Consider the following 23542-nt stretch of genomic DNA (forward strand, 5'->3'; position numbering starts at 1 on the left):
AAACCAACTTTACCCAAGTATATGGCAGTTAGTGCCAGTCCATGAATACCACCACAATTCTCAAACCCATCAAGAAAAAGAAGTAGTGTTGGTTGAAATAATATTAAATAACACATGGCAGATGAAGAAGAAGCAGAGGTTATCCTCATGCAAATGAAATGAACAATATTCAGTGATTCATCCATGCACGTATGCATTCAGCCGTATAAATGATTGGTCATAGATTTCTTTTTAAATTAATATTCAACACCATTAAGAATAAATCATTCATTTATTGCAATTAGGTAGTTAAGCTTATCAAAGTAGGCCTGCAAGAGGTTTTAGGCCACCTTATTAGGATGGTCTTTGTCATGTAAATTCAGAACTATCATATTAGCATACACAGACTGCAGACTACTGAAGCCTCACCATGAAATTAAAATGGACATTTCCTATTTGATGGAATATTAGAGTGTTTATTATAAATTATCCATTCACATCATTATTTTTTAATTCATGTGCCCTCGTAATCTTTAATCAAAATACCTTCCCCTCCCTTTCGTAGTGACATCTCTTCTCTAATGACGAGTTTTTGGCGTGAGGGCGGGACAACCTGTCACACACATGAGATCACAGCAACACCACAACCATCCAACCAATTCCCAATGGACAAAATCAATTCCCGTCCTACATTTTTCTTGTTTGAGAAGCCGTTTCACTCAGATATATGTCACAACAGGGAAGAAAAGATTATCGAAACTTACATTTCATGTCGACTGTAACACTTTTTTCAGACCAACCTCCTATGCCATGTGTATTACAGTTTTCCCCGTTTCTTCGGGTGCTGACCTGCAAGTTGCAAATTATGCAAGAATTTGGTTCATCATCATGAATCTGAATGTGGCGACCAGGGCGGGCGAGAGCCGTGAGGGAACGGCGCGAGAGTTAATGAGCTCCACCTGGGAGGCGCACCGGCCTTGAGTCTCTCACGAAGGAGCTCCGGAAGCATAAAAAGAGGAGCGACGACAATGAAGGACGAGACAGGACCAGGCCTGGAGTTTATTTTATGTTTTATTATGTTTGTGTGGCAGGCAGACGTCCGCGAGGATCTGCCGGCATTACTTTCGTTTTGTATTCGTTTATTTTGAATTAAAGTTTTGTTGAATGTTCGCCGGTTCCCGCCTCCTTCTTCCCATATTTGCGAACCATGTTACACTGAAGTTTTTGTTAGATGACATCAAATAGAGATGGTGTCTGTTCTCTGTATTGCCAAAAGCAAGTGTGGTAAGCAACAGGAAGCACTTGGACGTGAGGATGGAAGTGGAAAAATGCCTGCAGAACTGCCAGAAGCTCCAGGTGAGTGACATATTAATTCCTGATCTGTGAGTTTCGCTGTTGGAAAACTTTCTCTCACCTTACAAAATCTATTCTTTTAGCCAACATAGCAATTCATTGTGGTCATTTTGACTCCTTTTCTCATTTCCTGGGACCCTGCTGATTGGCTATACTGGGAAACTTGGTTACATCTCTGTGTTTGTGTTTTTTTTTTTTTTTATCCCATAATAACAAAATATACAAACATTTCTCAGTGAATAAAATGTGCAAAAGAACAACAACAAAAAATGGTGATCATTTATAGAAACTGTTATTATGTGCAGATAACAAAGATAATTTCCCAATACCTCAACTACATTAAAATTTAAAAACATTTAAACGAGGAACAAATGACCAAAGATTCAAGATACTGGAAGAATAGTAGTAAATTATTAGTAGTAACTTAGTAGTAGTTTATAAACATTGTATAGGGATCCTTCAGGGGCCTGTACCATGATGGTAGATGAACAAACTCAGGGTAATAGGATTAGTTTCAAGTTGACAAAACCAAACCACTCCAATCGGGCTTTGTTGGTACCATGATGCTGATCATCAACTTTCTCTGTCAACTCAGGCTTTGATCCTGAGTTTGTGGAGCGCGTGCACATGAATCCGTGACATCAGTGGCAAACAGCCAATCACATGCCTTGCAACATAAATAAACTGTGATTCACTTCTCGCAAGAGAGCCAGCGTGATTCAAAACTCTCGCTGAAAATGAAGAATTTAAATGCATTTACACTAATGGAAAATACTTGTCTGTGAAAGAGGACAAATAAATTATCTTTCTCTATCAGTGCAAGTGAAAGTTGTGAAGTTAGTTGATAATATATAGCGATAGAGACTTAAACAAGGTCAAATGTAGTAATTTTTAAAGAGTATATTTACACCTTATTTAGGCCTATATTACATATGATCTATATATATTAATATTCATTGAAACTAAGTGCTTAATAACTACTGTTACACTAAATTTGCATGTGTGTAATGGATTAATAAAAATATAGATCATATAATTATACAAATCATATATAAATTATATTATCATTAAAACCAGACAATTTCATTGTTAAATATTTGTTTTTACTATATAATGACCTTTAATTTAGAGGAAGAGAAACTGGGGGAGTGACTTTATTGTGTTGGGTGTGTCAGTGTCACTTAGCTTACGTCTGATTGGTCCAATTTCAGTTTGAGATCTCTAACCCAGAACATAACCTGCCCCGGAGCAGGTTAGCCGTGGAGCGTAAGTTACTATGGCGATGAACACCACTAAAAGCCAAGTTACTTTCATGGTACCTAAAACCCAGGATTGGCACAAACTAATCTGAAACTTACCTGGCTAGCCAGCTAATCCAGCTTTATGGTACAGGCCCCAGGCCTGTTTCAGGGCAGAATGTTTTGGGATACAGAAAGTTAAATACTCAAGGGTAAATAGGACTGCAAAAGAGACGAGAAAAATCTGCAGAGTGAAGTACAAGGACACCAAATGAATTCTGACAATGTGTTGTTCACATCCTGCAAGAAATCCAGCACTAAATTAAAGTATCCCTTCTTCCTCCTCCTGCTACACAATACAGCCTATCTGAAAAATGTCTCATCTGATCTAAAATTTCAACATCAGCAATTCTTTGAAGTGACATTTTGTCCAAAAGCTCTTTCAAAAGTCATTAAGTTTTTTTGTTTTTTTTTGTTTTTGAGAGACATTTCTCACACTCTACTATGCTCCATCAAAAAATACAGTAAAAAGATTTATTCCTGTGACGGCAAAGCTGAATTTTCAGCAGCCGTTACTCCAGTATTTAGTGTCACATAATACTTCAGGAATCATTTACTGATTTGGTGCTTAAGAAATATTTTTTGTTAATTTTGAAAACAATTGTGCTGCTGAATATTTTTTTTTTTTTTTTTTTTCAGGATACTTTGAATAGACATTTCAAATTTATTTGAAAAATATATTTTATATCAATGTAAATGTCAGTTTTGATGAAATTAATGTCCTTTTTGACTAAAAGAATACATTTCTTTAAAAAAAGAAAAATCTTACTAACCCCAAACTTTTGAACAGTATATACTAGTATTACACAATGTAAGGCAGAATAAATCAAATGCAACAGAATGCCTTTTGCCTGAATCACATTTTATTTCATTATGTAGTGAATCACAAGTACATTTAGGTGTAAAACACCAGTAACAATGGAAATGATGAACAGATCGAATTGCACAGAAATGTTTGGAGCAAAGCAAAGTATCTGGGATGATGTAACAATCAGAAATACATACTGACAATTAAAATTCCAAAACCGCATTCAATACTCCATTGTCATCCATTATTCTACCCATATGACAAAACCTTTTCTTCAGCTTAAAAGCTTCATGCTTAAAGTAGTCAATCTAAACAGGATGTCTGGCTGGCAGAGATCAATAGGACACAAGGTTATGTTATAGGAAAAGAAACCATAAAACACAGGATATGACCACAATAGACAGTGAAACTAGAGGATAGAAAGACCAACCCACTGGCGCAAATTCAGTATCAAAATGTATTTCTATCATCTTGCTTCTTGTTAACAGTAATTTTTCAACAAAGGCTGAATGGAAGATAAAACTGTAAACAGCACCAGAATTCAGTCTACAGCTAGAATTCAATATATTATATTAAGGTTTATGGAGTGACTCTGAAGACAACCACACTTTTTGAAATTAAACTTTAAAGTGTTTGAAAATGGCACATTTTTGTGAGCTGAGAAAGTGGACAAATAAAAAATAAAAAAGTAGACAGACTATATTGCGGTGATCTGAAAATGCTCTGCAATGTCCTTGTGCATGAATCTACAAAATATTTCTTGAGTTGGCCAAAGTGGCGAAGCTACAGGTGGGGTTGAATTGTGGCCCACCCAAGCAGAAGTTGGTCATTTTCCAAATGGATCATGAAATAATTTAATAAACAATAATTATTATGTCTTATCACACTATAACTTTATATATATTTAGTTAAAAGCAGGCTCCTAGTTTCCCATCTTCCTATAGGTGCATGCCATATGCTTGTCAGAATGAAGTTTAATATGATTTGTCAGTTTCAATTAACCCCACCCACAATATTATCTTTACTATGGAAGGACTTAATAGTAAGATTTGCACATTTGTGGAGTTGCATTTGAAAATGTCAATAAAAAGCCTCAATTGGATATCCCAACTGTGTTTCTGCAAGAAACCAAGTAGCAATGAATCCAGACGATTCCTCTAAACCCACCCACCCCGTTTTATGGAGTCCCACCCACTTGAACATTTCTGGCCTTGCCCCTGGTTGGACATGGTTGGCAGGGTGGATTGAAATATGGTTTTGTCTGGATTTGGGGTGATGGTAGACTCATGGTTAAGAATTAGTGCTGATAAACAAAAGCTTGCACTTTTAGTTTCATGTAGGCACTGCAATCATAGTCCTGCTTTATTGCTGTTACATTAATTTCCAGTGGCACAGACCCTGTAAATTCTCTTCTATAAATTGCCTTGAATGAAAAGCAAGTTGCATAAAATCCATTTCCTGAAAATAACAACACCCAGACACAAACTGTATCATGAATAGACAGTTTGTATAATGGGAAATCACTTTAATATACCCAGCTTCTCAAAATACATTTCAGTGCACTCATAAAGCCTTCATATACATGCGTTTTTCCTTCAACATTCATTTTTCTTCATTCAAACAAACCGTGACAATGATGCGACCACTTGATTTGAAATTAAAATACATAAATCATCACAGAAAAATTAGTAACATTCCCATCATGTTAAGTTCCCATCAAGAATCTTTTCAACTCTAAACAATGTCTAAAAAAGCTAATACAATAAGATAAATATCCTTTTATTTCACTCATTCATTCAGCTGTTGTTTTGCCAGCACTTATACATAGAAGTTATAAAGGCTTTTCATAAAATACTTTGACTTCATATTTGACGATCCAGTAACACAGTACAAGTGGTCCATAATAACTCATCACCTGCAAATGTATCTACATGAACTTGCTCCACTCTGAATTCTCATTTAGTGTTTATACTTTTATGAGTTATGCATGATTGCACATATGGAAATGGTAGTGTAACCAAAACGTGGTATGGAAAAACATTCATAAAGCGCATAGAGGTTTAATGCTATGATGCCAACGCATACAAGATAACTCGCATCTTCCGATCATCTTTCATGATGCATAACAACCATTTTATGCCAAGATCCTGTAGCTTTGAGTTACAATCGACATCTCAGTACATCTGTACATATATGCAGGCTAACAGTATATCTCTATAAATAACGAGAGCATAAATAGCGGCATTGTTAGCAATGGAACAGCCCAAAATCGATCCAGAGGAGCCATTGTGTGGAATAAAGACCAGGCCTGAGAGAATGTCATGGGAGTCAGGCTGTCTACATAAACAAGAGGACGAGGATCGAGATTAGTGTCGAGTTATGGCATTCCAGGGAATTTCAGAACCCTTCTGCATACCTTCATGTTGACAGCCTCATTACTGACATTCCTCGAGCCATCAGCACCTTGACGATCATCGCTATGATGCTTCTTACAAAGGTAGGACCTTAGACTTTCTCTCTGAGAATGCGAAAGTTGCTCTAGAGGTCATATAGTGTCGAAAACAACACGGAAGCAGTACATACTGCTACCGTTAGGTGCATAATGCTTCATAGACCGACCCAAGGCCATGTGATTATGACATTGAGCACAAGGTCAGAGATGTGGTCATAAAACACAACACTAGCATCTATAAAGCCTGTAAAATTCATATGAGGCAAACAAAAACATATATAAGACATGAAATGCTGCTCACTTATAAAACGGCAAAGACAGCTTTGGAGGTATTACAGAACCACTGCAAAAAAATCTATTCTTAATGAGTATTTTTGTCTAATTTTCCAGTAAAAATATTGAAAAATTCTTCAAAGAAGACACTTTTTGGAGACAAATTTTACAACACTGCATAAATAAGACTTATTTTCAAGAATGTACACTATTGTTCAAAATTTTGCAGTTGGTAAGACTTTTTTGAAGGAACATGCTCACCAAGGCTGCATTTATTTGATCAAAAACACAGAAACATACTGTTTTCTATCTTAATACATTTTAAAATGTAATTTATTCCTGTGATGGCAAAGGTACATTTTCAGCATCATACTCCAGTCTTCAGTGTCACTATAGTTATCCTATGGAAATCATTCTAATATGCTGATTTGGTGCTTAAGAAACATTTAGAATTATTATCAAAGTAAAATAACTAGCTTCCGCCAGACTGCCTTCCGTATTCAACTAACTAAATACGCTTGTTTCGCAAGTTAAATACAGAAGGCGTAGGACGTAGCATAAGCGTTTTGAATTGCGAGAGGTGTTACACTTTTTTCTTAAGTTGAATAAGGAAGGCGGTCTAGCGGAAGCTAGATGTTTTACTTTATAACTTGTTAAATATGGATGTTTTTCTTAAACAAATGCATCGCTTCACTTCAGAAGGCCTTTATTAACCCCCGGAGCCATGTGGAGTACGTTTATGATGGGTGGATGCACTTTTTTGAGTTTCAAACAGGTGGTTTCCATAGACTGCAATTATAAAGCTTGGGAGCATCAGGGTGATTATTAATATAACACCGATTGTATTTGTCTGAAAGAAGAAAGTCATATACATGGCTAGGACATACTTGGATGGCTTAAGGGTGAGTAAATCATGGTGTAATTTTCATTTTAAAGTGAACTAATCCTTTAAGTGAAAAATACACTAATATTCAAGATATAACGAGAAGAAGTCTTAATATCTTATGCAGAGTTGCTTTTCAAGTAAATTTATCAGTAAATTTTACTGGAATATTGACTGGAATACTTTAAAAACCTTTTTTTTTTGCAGTGTAGTATTGACTTTGGTTTCTGTTAATTGATTCATCATGGTTTTTTGATTACAGGTCCACAAATACAATCTTTCAAAGAATTATGGTGCTATGATTAAAAAAAAAAAACTATAATGATTTTCATCATTTGGATAATTATATCTATGAAATAACTAAGTACAATCAGTGGTACTTTGCTATAAAGGAAAAATATGAAATGTAGAATGAAAGCAGTCTAAATGACTGATTCAACCCACTTTGGCCTCTTTTGTCATTGTGGAAGCCTGGAGAATCAATGATCTGGAGGGGCAAACGTGTTATTCAAATGAGAGCAGGTCAGGGTGGGATTCTTCGTTCTCCAAGTTGAGGGTTCGGTAATCCACAGTGCCGTTTCCCAACAATTCCTCTTCAGTGACGCTGATGCGGCAGCCCCCTTTCCCTGGACATGGGGTGGAGGCCATTCTAGTTTCTGAGTTGGCCAGTTTCTTTGGGTCCAGATTGTCTTTGTGAATGAGATCTGGAACAGAAAGCAGCCGCTGTGACTGATCGACATCCTCAGAATTTTTCTCATGCGTCACCACAGCTGTGGGCTCGTTTTCTAGTTCTAATCCGGGCTTATTCTCCATCTGGCTGACGACACGGTCGCCGGGTTCTGAAGGTTTCTCAAGGCCGGATTCTTCAAGGCTCGTTTCAGGCTGAATCTCGGCTTTATCTTTGGAGTTCTTTTCAGGTGAGGAGACCAAAGAGGATTCTGGGGATGCTACCACGGGGTCAGAGGATATCATCATGTCCTGGGTGGTCTTCAGAGCACGTGGGAGACGCTTTTTACCAGTGGGAGGTGGGGGATCTAGCCGAGGGAAGGAGTCCAGGGAAATGTGACTGTGTGAGAGAAAGAAAAAGCAAAGACACAATGTGATCATGCAAGACAGAACGACAAGGAAAGATCAGAGCAAACATGTGGTCTGAATTTATTTAGTTCTCTCGCATGGTTGTCCAAAATGATACTACTAAAAAATAAAAAAGATTTGTAAGATTACATCATTTCCGTCTGTAATTACAGAATGACTTGAGATGGATTAGTCAAGTGGATCGCATGTTGACCTCAGCCAACAGAAAGCTCTTTGATCTCCGTCAGTTAAAGAAATTTGGTGTCCGTGACCCTGAACTGGTTAACATCAATAAAGGATATGTGTGCCCTGCGTTGGAATATTCAGTTCCTGTTTGGCACAGTTCTTTGACTGCAAATCAAGTTTTAGAAGACAGGAAAGTGTGCAGAACCGGGTCTGTAAAATCATACTTGGTCAAAGGTCTAAGTTACTCTGATGCTCTCAAACACCTTGTACTATGTACTCTTGCAGAGAGACAAACTCAACTGTGTCTTGACTTTGTCAGAAAGTTATACAAGTCTAGCTTTGCTATCTCACCTCAGGGAGGAGCTTACAGATCGCCAGATGAGGAATGCAAATAAGTTGACAATTCCAAGATGCCGAAGTGAGAGATACCAGAGATCACCCATTCCTTATATGTGCAGACTTCCAAATGGTTATGGATATTAGAATCATCTCTTTAATATGTACAGACTTCTTAATGATTGTGTATCTTATGAAATTATCCTTGTAATATGGGATTGTTTAGATTTGTAAATACAAAGTTCAGTCATGAAACTCTCTAACCAAGCGCTGATTGGTTCTTTCTACGCCGTGGCATCAGCCAATCAGAAGTAATTCCAAATCCACGCAACCATATATATCGTACCCTAGCCTGCGATCGACAAGCTGCGCAATGTGAAGCGCTGTTATCCCTCCTCCTCCCCAGCACCACCTGTAGAGGTCTGCTACGGGGGTTCTACCATTCTTGCAGCAGCCTTTTCCTTGTTGTTTTATTTGACTAAGCTGAACAAATTTGTATTTGCAGCAGCGTAGCAGATCTCGTACGCCAAAATCAAGCCATGTGTACTTCATGCCCCATGCCAATAAATGCTGGTTGAATTTAATCCACTCCGAGAGTTGTCATGATTAAATTGTGTTTATTTTATTTTTAGTATTATTATATAATCTAGTTCATCGTAGACCATGGGTTTGTTTTGATGTTTTATTGTAATCAGCAAAATAATTCAGTGTTCTTCAGTGAACCTGCAATATTGCTAAAAAAAGTTAATAATAATAAAAAACAATTCACTAGTAATACAAGAGTAGTGAATAAATTTGAATAAATCTTCATAAAAGGTCAATTTAATAGCAAAGATCAAGCCTGCTGCAAAACGGTCTTACTGTTGAATTCAGATAATTTTTGGGCAGGATAAAAAGATGAGAAGACAGCTGGATAATTCATGCTTTGCCATCTTTACTTAGAATACTTTTGGGAAGTTGACAGCTGATGTTATACTCCATGTAAAAATTCTTTTAAAATTTGTTTATAATAATTATACATGACCTTTTTAATAAAATATATTAAAAACAATGAAAAAAAGGCAAAACATGACAAAAATTAAAAATGTAAATAAATGAATGAATAAATAAATGTATTTTACTTTAACTTAGTCAGAAGTTTTTTATTTTATTTTTGTCTGAAAGATAAAAAATATATCTATTTCATATAAATGCTGTTCTTTTAACTATCTTCATCAAAGAATCCTGGAAAAATACACATCACAGAGAAAAAAAAAAATAAAAAAATATTGATTTTTGCCATTTTTTGTAAATTCATTACATTTTAAAATATATTCAAATATAAAAAAGGTTATTTTAGTTTTTACTATATTTTTTGATTGTTGAGTATAAGAGACTTCTTTAAAAACAAAATAAATAAATGAATTATTCACCCAAGCTTTTGAATGATAGAGCACAATACATACAGTACAGTCCAAAAGTTTGGAACCACTAAGATTTTTAATGTTTTTAAAAGAAGTTTCGTCTGCTCACCAAGGCTACATTTATTTAATTAAAAATACAGTAAAAACAGTAATATTGTGAAATATTATTACAATTTAAAATAACTGTTTTCTATTTGAATATATTTCACAAAGTAATTTATTCCTGTGATGGCAAAGCTGAATTTTCAGCATCATTACTCCAGTCTTCAGTAGGCTTGGGTATCGAGTATCGATTGGAACCGGGACTAGCTTTGCGATTTTCCCGGAATCGGTCAAAAGTTTAAATTTCGATTTCCAGTCCGCCGACTGGAAGAAGAAACCGCTTAACACCAACGAAGAAGCGTCCACCGAAAGTGTCGGCATAACCGAGCGAGTCGAACATGGATAGCGTGCGTCGGCGGTCCAAAGTGTGGCTTCAGTTTTCTAAATAGAACGAAATCTCGGCAAAATGCAACATTTGCGGCAAGATTGTTTCGTGCATGATAAAGCACCTCCGAGTTCATGGAGTAGAAATAAATAAATCTCTTTGATGCGCTGCGCCGACCGTCCTCCGCTGCCTCTTCCTCTGGCTCCGACCCCCAGCCTGGCAATCCACACGAGATCCGATTTTTTCGTATCCGATCTGAGCCACTTCCAAATGTGGTTTTAAATCCGATACATATCCGATCTCTGAACATGCGACCTACGTCTAAACACGCATATCCGATTCCTATTGTAATTCCAAGCCATCAAACGGCGAGGGCGGCACGTTTGCTCACTAAAATATAGCTTCAATGTTGTATTATGAAGCAGACGTGCATGTATGCACTCGCACTAAAAATTCGCAGCTCAATATTAATGTGGGAACTTTGTCTAACATGAAAGAAATTGCGCGCACACACATATATTCAGCAGCTTCGCACGCGCGCGCTCTCTCCCTTGCTCGCTCGAATTCATTCAAAAAACGGAATTCTAAAACTAATGTAGATAAAATATCAAACACAAATTACCTTTATTTTCCGGTCTATATCCGTTCAGTCAGAATTCGCGCTGCAATACATCCATGACAGCTGTTAACTTATCCATTCTGACAGGCTAATCATGGCCACTCCATGAATTATATAAATAATTTTAATAGCACGGCCATTCAAAACCCGAGGATCTACTATGTGCATTTAAAACTATCAGTGACGATCATTTTGGGGCAGGAAGTAGCCTAATGTAAACACAGATATCGATACCAGTGGCGTCTAAAGTGAGTGTAAACACACTGGCCAAAAAATCGGATATGGTCAAAAGATCGGATTTGTGCATTAAGACTTGCAGTTTAAATGCATACACTCATGTGTAAATGTGTTTTCAATATATTCATAATTTATAATATTTATATTCAAGTTCATAGATTTGATATTTATATTGTAGTTGAAAACAGCCCTGTGAGAAATTCATAGTAAAGTTCATAAAAAGTAAAAAGTTCATAGAATTAAAATTGATGGAGAAGGTCAGACTATTTCCTTCAGAAAGACCGTTGGTTAGCTAGCTCATTTAAAATATCCTAAACTTTTTTTGACCCTGCCTCTTAAAAGAATCGGAATCGAGAATCGTTAGGAACCGGAATCGAAACAAGGAATCGAAATCGGAATCGGAATCGTTCAAATTCAAACGATACCCAACCCTAGTCTTCAGTGTCACATGATCCTTCAGAAATCATTCTAATATGCTGATCTGCTGCTCAAGAAACATTTAATGTGTACAATTGTACAAAATATTTGTGTACAATATTTTTTTTTCAGGATTATTTGATGAATAGAAAGTTCAAAAGAACAGTGTTTATCTGAAATCTAATCTTTTGTAACATTATAAATGTCTTTACTGCCACTTTTGATTGATTTATTGCATCCTTGCTGAATAAAAGTATTCATTTCTTTAATTTCTTTTCAAAAAAATAAAAATAAAAATTCTTACTGACCCCAAACTTTTGAACGGTAGTGTATAATGCTACAGAAGCTTTGTATTTCAGATAAATGCTGTTCTTTTGAACTTTCTATTCATCAAGGAATCCTGAAAAAAAAAAAAGTACACAACTGTTTTCAACATTGAAAATAATCATAAATGTTTATTGAGCAGCAAATCAGCATATTAGAATGATTTCTGAAGGATCATGTGACACTGAAGACTGGAGTAACGATGCTGAAAATTCAGCTTTGCATCACAGGAATAAATTACTTTGTCAAATATATTTAAAATGTACACAGTTATTTTAAATTGTAATAATATTTCACAATATTACTGTTTTTTACTGTATTTTTAATTAAATAAATGTAGCCTTGGTGAGCAGATGAAACTTCTTTTAAAAACATTAAAAATCTTAGTGGTTCCAAACTTTTGGACTGTACTGTATGTTAATATATTGGTCCATGGACAAGAACATTAGATGCAATGATGTCATGGTCTTCTCAAGTCATGTGAGACGCTCACAGTCATTTAGTCAAATTCTTGCCTATGTAACAGTAAACTTACCATAAATCTCCCATGATAACTGCACAATTCCCTCAATAATGTCGCATATCTATGCAATAATAGCCTTACTATTGATGATAAGAAGTTGGTTTCTTGTAAATGCATTATTTCATTTATTATTTTATGACACTGGAATTTGCACTTGGTTTGTTGATATGATTGTTGATGAGAGTCAAAGTCTGTGGGACTTTTTTTAAATTCATTTTAACATCATTCATGTCTGTTACATGAATGGTGAAAAATGCCTAACATTAAAAGTTGCCATTTGTTTAAAGCACTAACCATGTATTAGCCCTTGTAATGTCTTTCAACAACTGTCTTAGCAAGCACTACCAATTATGAACATAAATGCATTTTTTCCATAAAATTTACAAGCAGATACAGTATAATAAAAAAGCTGGAAGGAATGTGTATACTAGATGTTACACAACTGGTAAGATTTCAGCCAATTAAACCAAACCCTTGACACAAGTCAAAGTTTGCCTGATGCAACACATACACCATGACTCAAATAGACACATGTACATTCCCTTGAAGGCTGCTGATAATGATGGTGGATACAGTTGCTGTGCCTGCCTGCATAAAAAAAAACCTTTTTTCCCCTCAAAGAGATGTCAGTCAAATCTCAGCATTAACTCATGGAGTTCTCATATAATAACAGTCTTCAAAGACATTTTTTTCTATTTTTACAATCACTGCTGAAAGAGATGTGAATGTGAATACATTCATTCAGTGGATGAAAGTGTGCTGGAACCAGATCAACAATCAGCCCACGTTTAGAAGAATATTTTGTTTACTCCCTTGTTTATTTGACATTTATTAGACAGGATAGTGAAAAGGAAGTATCAGATTGGGACATTACGCAGTCCAGCCTTGAACCCATCTCTGTAGAAGCACTATTGTCCTCAAAATGTCAAAAGCAAGTGCTGTGGCTGACAACTTCCTAGCAATTTTATTCTTACACATGAAGTCAATTGGATATAATGCCGTATTGAGGTCATTGCTGTTTGCAGCTGTGAGTGTGAAATCTTTACCTGTTTTTTGCTGTACTGTGGCTCATCTCAGTCAGGCTGGACCAAACTGGCTCCACGTTCTTATTCACCTCTGTGACTCCAATGTCTCCAAGGCTGTTGGGATCTTTTCGGCGGAGCAAGTCATTTACCTTCGCACCCATGGCTTTGCCCAAGTTCAGGGCGTTTTTTAGATGCTGGCTGCCTCCTGTCTTTGATCCTGCCAGGGCAGATGTGTCTGTGGAGCCTGCTGGACTCACGGTGCTGCTCGCTGGACGAAAGTTCAGCTTTGGCTGTTCCGCTGCATTGCAGTTCTCAAACATGCTTTGGTCCACTAAAGAATAAAACAACAAAATGGTTTTCAGACAAAGTGAGGCTCTGGGGATCTTTACTGAATTTAAAGTACCATTTAAAGGTGAGCTGTGTCTTCAGTAGCTTTTGTACAGACTTAAATGCATGACTGTTTAAAACTGAAAGTGCAACACTGCAGGACGGTGTTCATTCAACCAATTTGTTCAACATATTGGGTCTATAATGGGTTTATTTAATTCTGGATGAATAATTTCTCTATTATTATTTACAATTATTAATGATCTTGTTATCTTGTAAATCATTCTAAATGGTACAAATGGATTTAGGCATCACCAAAAATACTCATTCTGAGATTTGCTCATAATTACAGTGAAATTAATTTACAAATTAGCATTAGGTAATGGCAGATGTGATATAAATGTAAAAACATGCACAATTAAATATCCAATGTTGCTTGAAATATATTACCAATAGAAACAGATGCCAATTAAAAAAACAAAAACTAATACATTTAAACGATATGATACCGATATATTGCGCATTCCTAATTTCATGCAGTGGTGAAGCTTTTTATATATCAATGTACAAAGTCATGCATGCAAACAAACAAACAAACAAACAAAAGAAAGACCACAATGATACCAACATAGGCAGAAAATGCCCATCATAAGGAAATAAAAGCATTTGGGAGATCACAAAAGGTCATGTTTCTTACCTCAGAAGCATTATTTCATGGTTAGCATACAAAGTGACAAAGAAAGCATGATTTATTGTTTGCATCTACACAGACATTCTTAATAAACAGTATATTAATGCGTGAGTAGCAAATGCAAAAAAACAAATTTTTACATCACAATATTAAAAAAAACGAACTTTTACCTTCTAAAAGGTGACCGAAGAGAGGGAGACCGACAGTGATAAAGATAGAAAGATAGAAACAGCAATTTGCCAACAAAAGCAGCCCTGACTTGGTGTTCCACTTCAAACTCAGCCTCAATTTAGGCCATTCAAAGCTGTTTACAATAAAAGCTGTATATTAGGCTGGCTCTAATCAAATGTGATTTCAAGAAACTCTTGATGGCATTTGATGTGGCACAGTTATTTCCAGCTTGTTAAACGCAAACAGTTTCAACACTTGCTCGTGGAGGAGTAAGAATTCTCATTAGCTGGTGACAGTCTCTCGTTGACGACAAACACGGGGCCACAAACGAGACTAGAGAGGCTTTTCTTCACAAATATTTGACAAAGGGAAGTTATTTTGATGCTGACAATGTCTTGGCTCTGCAGGCAAGGCAAACAGATGAATGAGGGAAGTTTGTGTGCCAAAAACAGCATGTTGTTGTCATGGTAATCGGGAAAAAAAATTGACAAAAAACCCACAACTTGCCATTTGTGATGGGTCTGCCTTTCTTTTCCAGGTACACCACTGGGTAACAAGATCAGTTTAAGTAATTCGCAGAATAATGGCATAATCTATTAATTTTACTATGAGGCTTAAACAAGCACAACATGCTGCTATAATGAACTCTGGAGAGAAATGAGCAGGAGAAAAGTAGCCACTTGTTTGTGGTTTCATATGAGTGTATCATGAAGCCATCTAACATCTGAAATAGATCATTTAATATCCCCTTTAATGGCTGACAATGTTGCAACAATTGTAATGTTACAATACCCAGACTAGTTCTACTATGTTTGTGTAGTATCAGCCTCAGGAGGCCAACGGACTGCCCACGGTTTCTTCACTGACTGTCTGATGCATATTGCACACAAAACTGGAAAACACATGAAAATCGAAAGCTTCAATTAGACTGTCTGATTGCAATGCAACTTTAGAATCAAAATCATGTTTAAAAAGTGCCATTTCAGATTTATCTATCCCTAAAACGCAATCTGTGCTTGGTTGGTTATATGTTAGTCAGACAGTCTAGTCCTAAGTGGGTAGTTCTTAGCCAGAATAAGTGCAAAATAAGACTTTATGATGATGTAAATCACAAGTATGGGTCTGAGATTGAGTGATTTTGAGTGAGAATGAGAGAAAGATGTATAGCAAATCATCAGCTTTCAAATTAGAGCGTGAAGCAGTGATCATCGGTTTTGATCCTTCTCCACAGGGCTGGGCATTATCGTGTAGCTCGCGGCAGCAGTTTAAAATACCTCGGTGAGGCTCCACCGCAGTAGCAAATGCTAGGAGGGTGTCTGACACGCTGCTATTCTGGGCTGGTTTATGAGCTCCTGATGTGTCCCAGCAGGAAACCTCTGGACCAAAGGGTGTCCAGCCCACACATGCACACGCTGCATGGTACAGGGTTCCCACTCTATTTGACCAATTAATTCCTATGATATATCCAGTCATTCAAGTTTAGTGCATAAGGATTTTAAAGCCCCCCTGTGGTGAAAATCAAGTTTTTAATGTGGTTTATATGTCTATGTGGTGTTTTTAAATATGCTTTAATTTTAATTCATAAGTCAACAGCATTGCCAAGTATTTTCTCTTTAAACTTGCAGTGACTGCAAACTGTCTAAACTCAGTTTCAAAAACGTGGTTTGAAATCTCTGGTGTTTCTGACATTACAAACTTGTAACCAATCATGTCAACGTGCCGGCGGGCTTTAGCATATCATTAACTATGACTGATCTGAAGCAGGGGAGTCTCAAGAGAAGGTTTTCACAGTATATTTTCTGTTGATATGAAAAATCGGGTACATTTAGCAATATAGCAGGTGAATTATGTATATGATGTATATTACAATGTTATGATGAACTATATGCCTTTCTCCACTGACGTTCTAAAGTGTTCAAAGTGTTTCTAAGGATACTGATTGTTAGAAGCTGTCTGACTCACGAACGGGAACATGGTTTGTGTAACATTAGCAACACATTGTTAGCTGTTTGATAACAAGCAAAAGGCTAATCATATTAATTACCGTTATTTAGCTTGTGCGAGTGAGTGGAGGCGGGGCTAATTAGCATATTCATAAATCCACATATACTAAATGAGGCAAGGGTATAGAGTTACATTCAAGCTATTTTAAAGGGGCTCTATGTAGAAATGACACCCAATGGTCAAAATGGGTACTGCAGTCCAAATTCTAAATATTAAAGGTCCCGTTCTTCGTGATCCCATGTTTCAAACTTTTGTTAGTGTGTAATGTTGTTGTTATAGTATAAATAAAATTTGTAACATTTTAAAGCTCAAAGTTCAATGCCAAGCGAGATATTTTATTTAACAGAAGTCGCCTACATCGAACGGCCAGTTTGGACTACATCCCTCTACTTCCTTCTTTAATGACGTCACTAAAACAGTTTTTTGACTAACCTTCGCCCACAGGAATACACAAGAGTTGCGTTTGTAGAGTGTGTTTGTCGCCATGTCGTCGAAACGCTGTTATTTTCATCCCGCAGTTCAATCACCGGGTCTGATTCCGGCTCAAATTGATAGGGTAAAATTAAAGACATGTTTACAATAACACTGAGCGCATGCATCTCCACGTTATGGTAAGAGGCATGATTTTTCCGGGCACGGTGCGCTCAGAGCTGTTGAATCACAACACAGGAACCGCTGGCACAATCAGAACTCGTTACGTATTTCTGAAGGAGGGACTTCATAGAACAAGGAAGTCATCAGCCCGTTTTTATGACAGTGGAAACAGCGGTATACAGTTAAGTAAATTATGTGAAAAATACTGCGTTTTTTTACACGCGAAACATGAACACATGGTATATTGCACACTATAAACACAATCAAAGCTTCAAAAAACCACGAAAAACGGGACCTTTAAATGGCAACCTGTGATGTCGAAATACTATTGGATAAACTGACAGCACATGGTTTCACACAGACCAAAACAAAGACAGTAATTCTGACACGGAACGCACATTTTCAAAGTAGAATGTCTGGTTGCAGCATTGTTTTTCTGAGGAACAAGTAGGTGAACTTAGCATGTTTCCTAAATATCTGCAAACATATTGGGGTATTTTTATGCTTTATTAAAGTTTTTTTTTTTTTTTTTTTTTTTTTCACAGGAAAAAACTTAATTATGTAATTTTGGTGATCAAAGATGAGTTTTAAGGGATGAAATTTTTGACTGCAGGCAGGGGGACTAAGAATTTTATTTTAGTTTATAATATTTTTAAAGTCTTGGACATCCTATTTAATGTACAATATTACTGATATCTTTTATAAAGGAAATTATTTATCTATCTATTAATTATGACATAATACAATACAATACATTTTTTATTAAAACTGTACTTTCTAAATTTGCAGAATATATTTCATACATGCATTATTAATTTTATTTATTATTAATTTATTATTTGTTTAATTTTTAATTTCCATGACTTCTACAGGCCTGAAGACATATTTTGAGGTTTTCCATTACCAGGGGAACCCTGATGATCAAGACCCCTTCATTTATGAACCATACAAAAATAATGAAACCAAAAATTGACCAGATTTTATATTTCATGATGAACTGCATCATTTAGTAAAGAATCAAAAATGAACTAATGAGCAAAGAGCAAATATATTTAGACCCCAAGTCAAAACACTACCATCTCCAACACTTGGGGAATAGCAATAAATAAAGCATTTTAACCCATTATCTTCAACTTGGTTGACCTAGCAGATGTTCAGGTCAGCAGAAGATGGGTGAAACATCAATATTTCATTTGAACCCCCTTTCTAACATGAATCTTTAAACACAAGGGCAGGGGGATGGGGAAAAACAAGTTATCCCTGGATAACACATGATGAGAGGGTCTGAATGCATTTGAACCATCTGACTCCCTGTTATCAACTCCATCATTAACACAAACGAGGTGGAGCACTATAATGGTGCAGCAGTCCAGAAAAAAAGCATCAATCTCAAGACTCCTTAATGAAAAGGGCAGAGAACTCCACAAGTAAACTGCACTGTTAGGACTATCCATTACCTTTATCTCTGTTGAACAGCACTGCTGGCTGACTAGTCTCTTTGGTACTGTAGATATACTGTAGCGCATATAAGGGTAGGAAGGAAATAAATTAATAAAACCTCAAAAGAGCAACAAAAGCAGCCCCACCAAAAACCATAAATGGCATGAAAACCCTTCTGGTCAATAACTATTTGTGCTGTATGTTAAATAGGGTGCTGGAAGGTACACCAGCACTTTAAAAAATGAATTGGCAAAAAATTGATTTTTGAAAGACGATAAATCTCACAGAACAGTGTTAAAATTAAGGTGAGACCAAAAACAGCGCTGAACACATAAAATATAGATGTGAGGATGATATTATGGCAACGTTATGCTGCTGGAGAGAAAAACAAAACAAAACTCTGAGCATAATGGAAGACAATGCCCCCATTTTCTTTTGACTTCAAATCTCAGATCAATAATTAATCAAAGACTCTGCCACATCAATGTCAAGCAGCATCATGAATGCAATGCAACTATCTGCAAGTTTATCACCAATGAAATGAAGGGATTTGGAGCAAGTAGACTGTGATGCAAGATAATGACAGCTTATCCACTTGATCGACGCTCATGCGTCTTTGAATAAATCATTGGAACCAGACTGGACTAAAGGCGTGTAACAGTGCATTCTGTGAAATATAGCTAATTATTTCATTTTTTTTAAAGGGCAGTTTTAATTTCATGGTGTGTCACCCTTCTTGGGCATAAATAGGTTCAAATCAACTGATCTGCATTGGAGTTCACTTTATAACACAATAGAAATAGGCCCCGGACTTCTCATTTCACATCTCCTTGAGTATCCTTGTAGGTCTTAATGTCTAATTTTAGAAACCTAAAAGGTTTACAGTCTCTACAATAGATGGAGCTGAACACTTTAAACTAAAGTGCCGTGCAAACTTCAGGAGAAAGAATGTTCTCAAAAGCCTCCTCTACAAAGTGAGCAGGTTGGCCCGGGCTTGAGCCTAATTCAGAGGCCCCAAGTTTTTAACAGCTTCTCTCAGAAGCGGCAGCTGTACTAAAATGAGATGTGATATTGTTATGCAATTTCAATTACGCCGCAGGGAGAAGGATCAATCCGACAGCCGCTCGTTTCCCTGAGCGTGCAAAGATGAGACAGCGATGCTCCAGAGCATCCGTTAAATTACACAGCGATTCAGATGGTGTTCTCTGCACTCGCTGGTTTTGTGAGCTCCACACATTTTAGTGGTTATTTCTATTTCTTGAAGCAGCTGTGCTTGCATATGGCATCCGAAGTGGTTCCATTTGTGTGCCAGCGATTCTTGGAATCGCAGAACGACCGAACCTCAGCTTAACTAGGAAAGTCAATCAACTGTAATATTCACGTTTAACTTAAAGCGTACACTTAGAGGTGGCTGTTAAAGCGATGCCAATTTGTATAGCCGTTTTTAAAAGCTAAAGAACCTTGATCCAGTAATTCAACTTAATTCAAGTCACTGAACATTCACTGACAATGACTCTAACGTTGAATGAACGGTTACACAGTCGCACGGTGTCACTGCAAAGCTCTTAAAAATGATAGAGCTCATTTTTAACAGCTTTGAAATTAGTCATATACTTTGAAAACCTACAGGAGGGGACAAGTGATGGTTTATTATTCATGACACCAAAAGCTGTTTTGTGTGGAATCATTGACTTTTTAATCATTGACAGTGGCTAGGATTCAAGGACAAGATCAATGGCAAAAATAATTAATATGAAATAATTAGCAATGTTTCCTCAGGCATCAGTATCAAATAAAAGACTTTTAGTAGAGTATGCTCATGTAAAAATGTACTGCCAAATTGTTTGTGTTTTAAATGCTTTCCATAGTATTTCTATGGAGTTGTTAGAGCTTTGTGGGATTTGATTTGTCACATCAAAAGAGCCCAACACTAAGGTTCTATAAATGCGCTCACACAAACTTTAAAGTCACGTTCTTAACCCAAATATGGTTAATAAGTCGACAATGCATTTGGTCATGTAAACACCTTAACCTGTTTATCAGAGTAAGGCCATAAATGGCTTAAGCTTAAACTGATCATTTTTGCACCTTAAGGCCTGTTCACACCGGTACGAATATCGCGCGCGATTTTCGCCGACGTTTAACGCCTCGTGACCTATGCTCGTGACTAAACAATGGGCGCCAATGTGAGTGTGCACACCGACGCGAAAAACGCGAGGCGTAAAAGCGTCATTTTAAAAAAACGCCTCGGGTTCGTTTTTTTGGTTTGACGCGCCGCGTTAAAAACTGGCCGACCAATGAGATTGGCGCTTTTGTTCACGTGCCTGGAGCTGCTGAAGTTACAGTAAAACACGACTTGGTGGCGCTCAAGCACAAAACGGTCTTGCCGAGCACACAAGACGACGAAGAGAAAGTAAGTAGACGAGGAAGACCCCTACAAACTATCCCTGCATCTCAAACAGCTCCCTAGCTTCCTAGGTCGTGTATCAGTATACCATGTAAATGAATGTGGCCGACTCCCTGATCAGTGCCCTGACTAGTAGAGAGCTGATTGAGACGCACACTATGGGTGCTCTGCCACAGATGTGTATTATTTCTGTATTTTTACTTTTTTTTTTCTTTTACATTCAAGAAATATAGTTGAGAATGTCTGTTTCATGAATGTTTTTTACACTACCGTTCACTTGCATTACTGTCATTGTGACTTATTTGCACTACCGTTTCTGACTATATATATATATATATATATATATATATATATATATATATATATATATATATATATAAATGTAGGCCTATGCCATTTTATATATGCATTTTTTTATATTCTTTAACTTTATTAATATCATATGTTTATCATATGGTTACTCTGATTTCTCCCGGCATGTAAACACATTAAGCTGCGTTCTGCCGGCTTATTGAAGTGCGCATGTGTGATATGTGACAGGAAAGCTTCCTTACTGCATATTTAAGCACATCAAGACAGCGCGAGTCTTTCGAGGAAATATTTATCACAAATTCAGACTCTTTCTTGACTCAAAAAATGATGAAAATGTGCTCTCATCTCATGTAGCCGAAGTGTTTAGTCAAAATGCTGCATCTGTAACTGCATGAGAGTATAATATATGAGTGCATAAATTTCATGCAGACATGTTGGAATATTTTAATGCTTTATTTAACATCACAGCCGACATAGCATATGAAATAGCCTACTCCGAGTCAGATACACGAATGATCATGTTTTGACCTCACTACCGGGAAATAACCTGATTTAAGTTTTGTAAGCGCAGTTTACTTGTGTTGTAGGGCTATTAGTTAAAGTTTACATATAAACCAGGACAACAAGTTATTCAAGAGGCTGATTTTTGGGAATTATAAGTGTATCAGTGTGCATGTAAATGTGCTCAATGAAACTGAAGCAGCAACAGACCTTTTTTTCATATTGTGACACACATTGAGTGAACAGACTATCAATTTTTTGTTTAATTTAATCAAATTAAAAATCGGTACTATCAATAGGTTGTTGATTAAATGGAGGACGATCAGCTGAATGCGCACTTGCAGGCCCTGTCCCAAATGGCACCCTAAGCCCTAGCGATCTTCCTCTGAGCCCACATTTTTGTGACGTAATGGCGATTTGACTGTCTGGTAGAAGTCTGCTGCGGAGCTCACTTCAGTGCTAACTGGGCAAAAAAGTGAATTGAGTGCGCATATCAACCGCAAAGAGGGTGCTCACGAGCACCCTTCTGAAATGGACAAATGGGACACCCTACGGTCTTTTGGACTTAGCAGACACGCATAAACGGCAGCCATTGTAAGGGGACGGGTGGGGTGGAGGGGGGATGGGGGGTTAGGTGGACTAAATGATTTGAGAAGTCAGACATATGTCACCAAAAAAGAGTCAGAAAATCGAGTTATGATATTTTGATTAAATTCCAAAAAAAGGCAGCAGCTATTTGCAAATAGAAATAGATGCTATTTATTTACACTAAGTGAAAATACAGATAGATGCTATTTACACCACTAATATTAGAGTGAAAATGACTATATTTATTACAATTATTAAATAGATGTTGCCTTATTGGGAGAATAAAAACCTTACACCTTCCCCTAACCCAGGGGTCGGCAACCCAAAATGTTCAAAGAGCCATATTGGACCAAAAAAAACAAAAAACAAATCTGTCTGGTGCCGCAAAAAATTAAAAGCCTTATATGAAGGCAACACAGGCTGTAAGTGTATATTAGCTATATTAGCCTACTATCAAAATGACTAAGTAGGCTACAAATACATAATGAGGTATTCTCGAGGTATATATTTAAAAACTGCTGAAAGCTACAGAAAAAGCAAATGGATCGGTGCAATTCACAGAAACAGCTGGACTCCAGCAGAGAAACATGGATTTGCAGTTATCATTTTGTGTCAAATTGTTGGATTTTGAGGTAAAATCATTCCATATATATTGTATTGTTATATATTATGTTGACAAATCATCTATTAAATATTTTCCATCTTATATTCTGCATAATTGTGTGTTTTAAAATAAACACTGACAAAAACTATACTATAAAACTATATGTTTTAAGGATGGGCAATATGACGATATATATATATATATATATATATATATATATATATATATATAACATTGATATAACGTTAAGTGATTACGCGGATTTAAACCTAAGTTACCTATATTG

At 36.6% G+C, this 23542-nt stretch overlaps 1 protein-coding gene across 1 annotated transcript in view; it reads right to left on the reverse strand.

The window, feature by feature from the left end:
• Positions 1 to 7457: 7457 nt before the first annotated feature.
• Positions 7458 to 23542, reverse strand: part of nos1apa (nitric oxide synthase 1 (neuronal) adaptor protein a) — a 141730-nt gene continuing 125645 nt past the window's right edge. Inside the window, exons 11-12 of the mRNA XM_048200058.1 lie at positions 13639 to 13948; positions 7458 to 8112 (exon numbers count right to left, since the gene is read on the reverse strand). Of these exons, the coding sequence (XP_048056015.1) occupies positions 7551 to 8112; positions 13639 to 13948 (872 nt within the window). The 3' untranslated portion in view covers positions 7458 to 7550. The remainder of the gene's footprint in view (positions 8113 to 13638; positions 13949 to 23542) is intronic.

The sequence above is a fragment of the Megalobrama amblycephala genome, linkage group LG8 (assembly GCF_018812025.1).
Source record: "Megalobrama amblycephala isolate DHTTF-2021 linkage group LG8, ASM1881202v1, whole genome shotgun sequence".
Taxonomy (NCBI): domain Eukaryota; kingdom Metazoa; phylum Chordata; class Actinopteri; order Cypriniformes; family Xenocyprididae; genus Megalobrama; species Megalobrama amblycephala.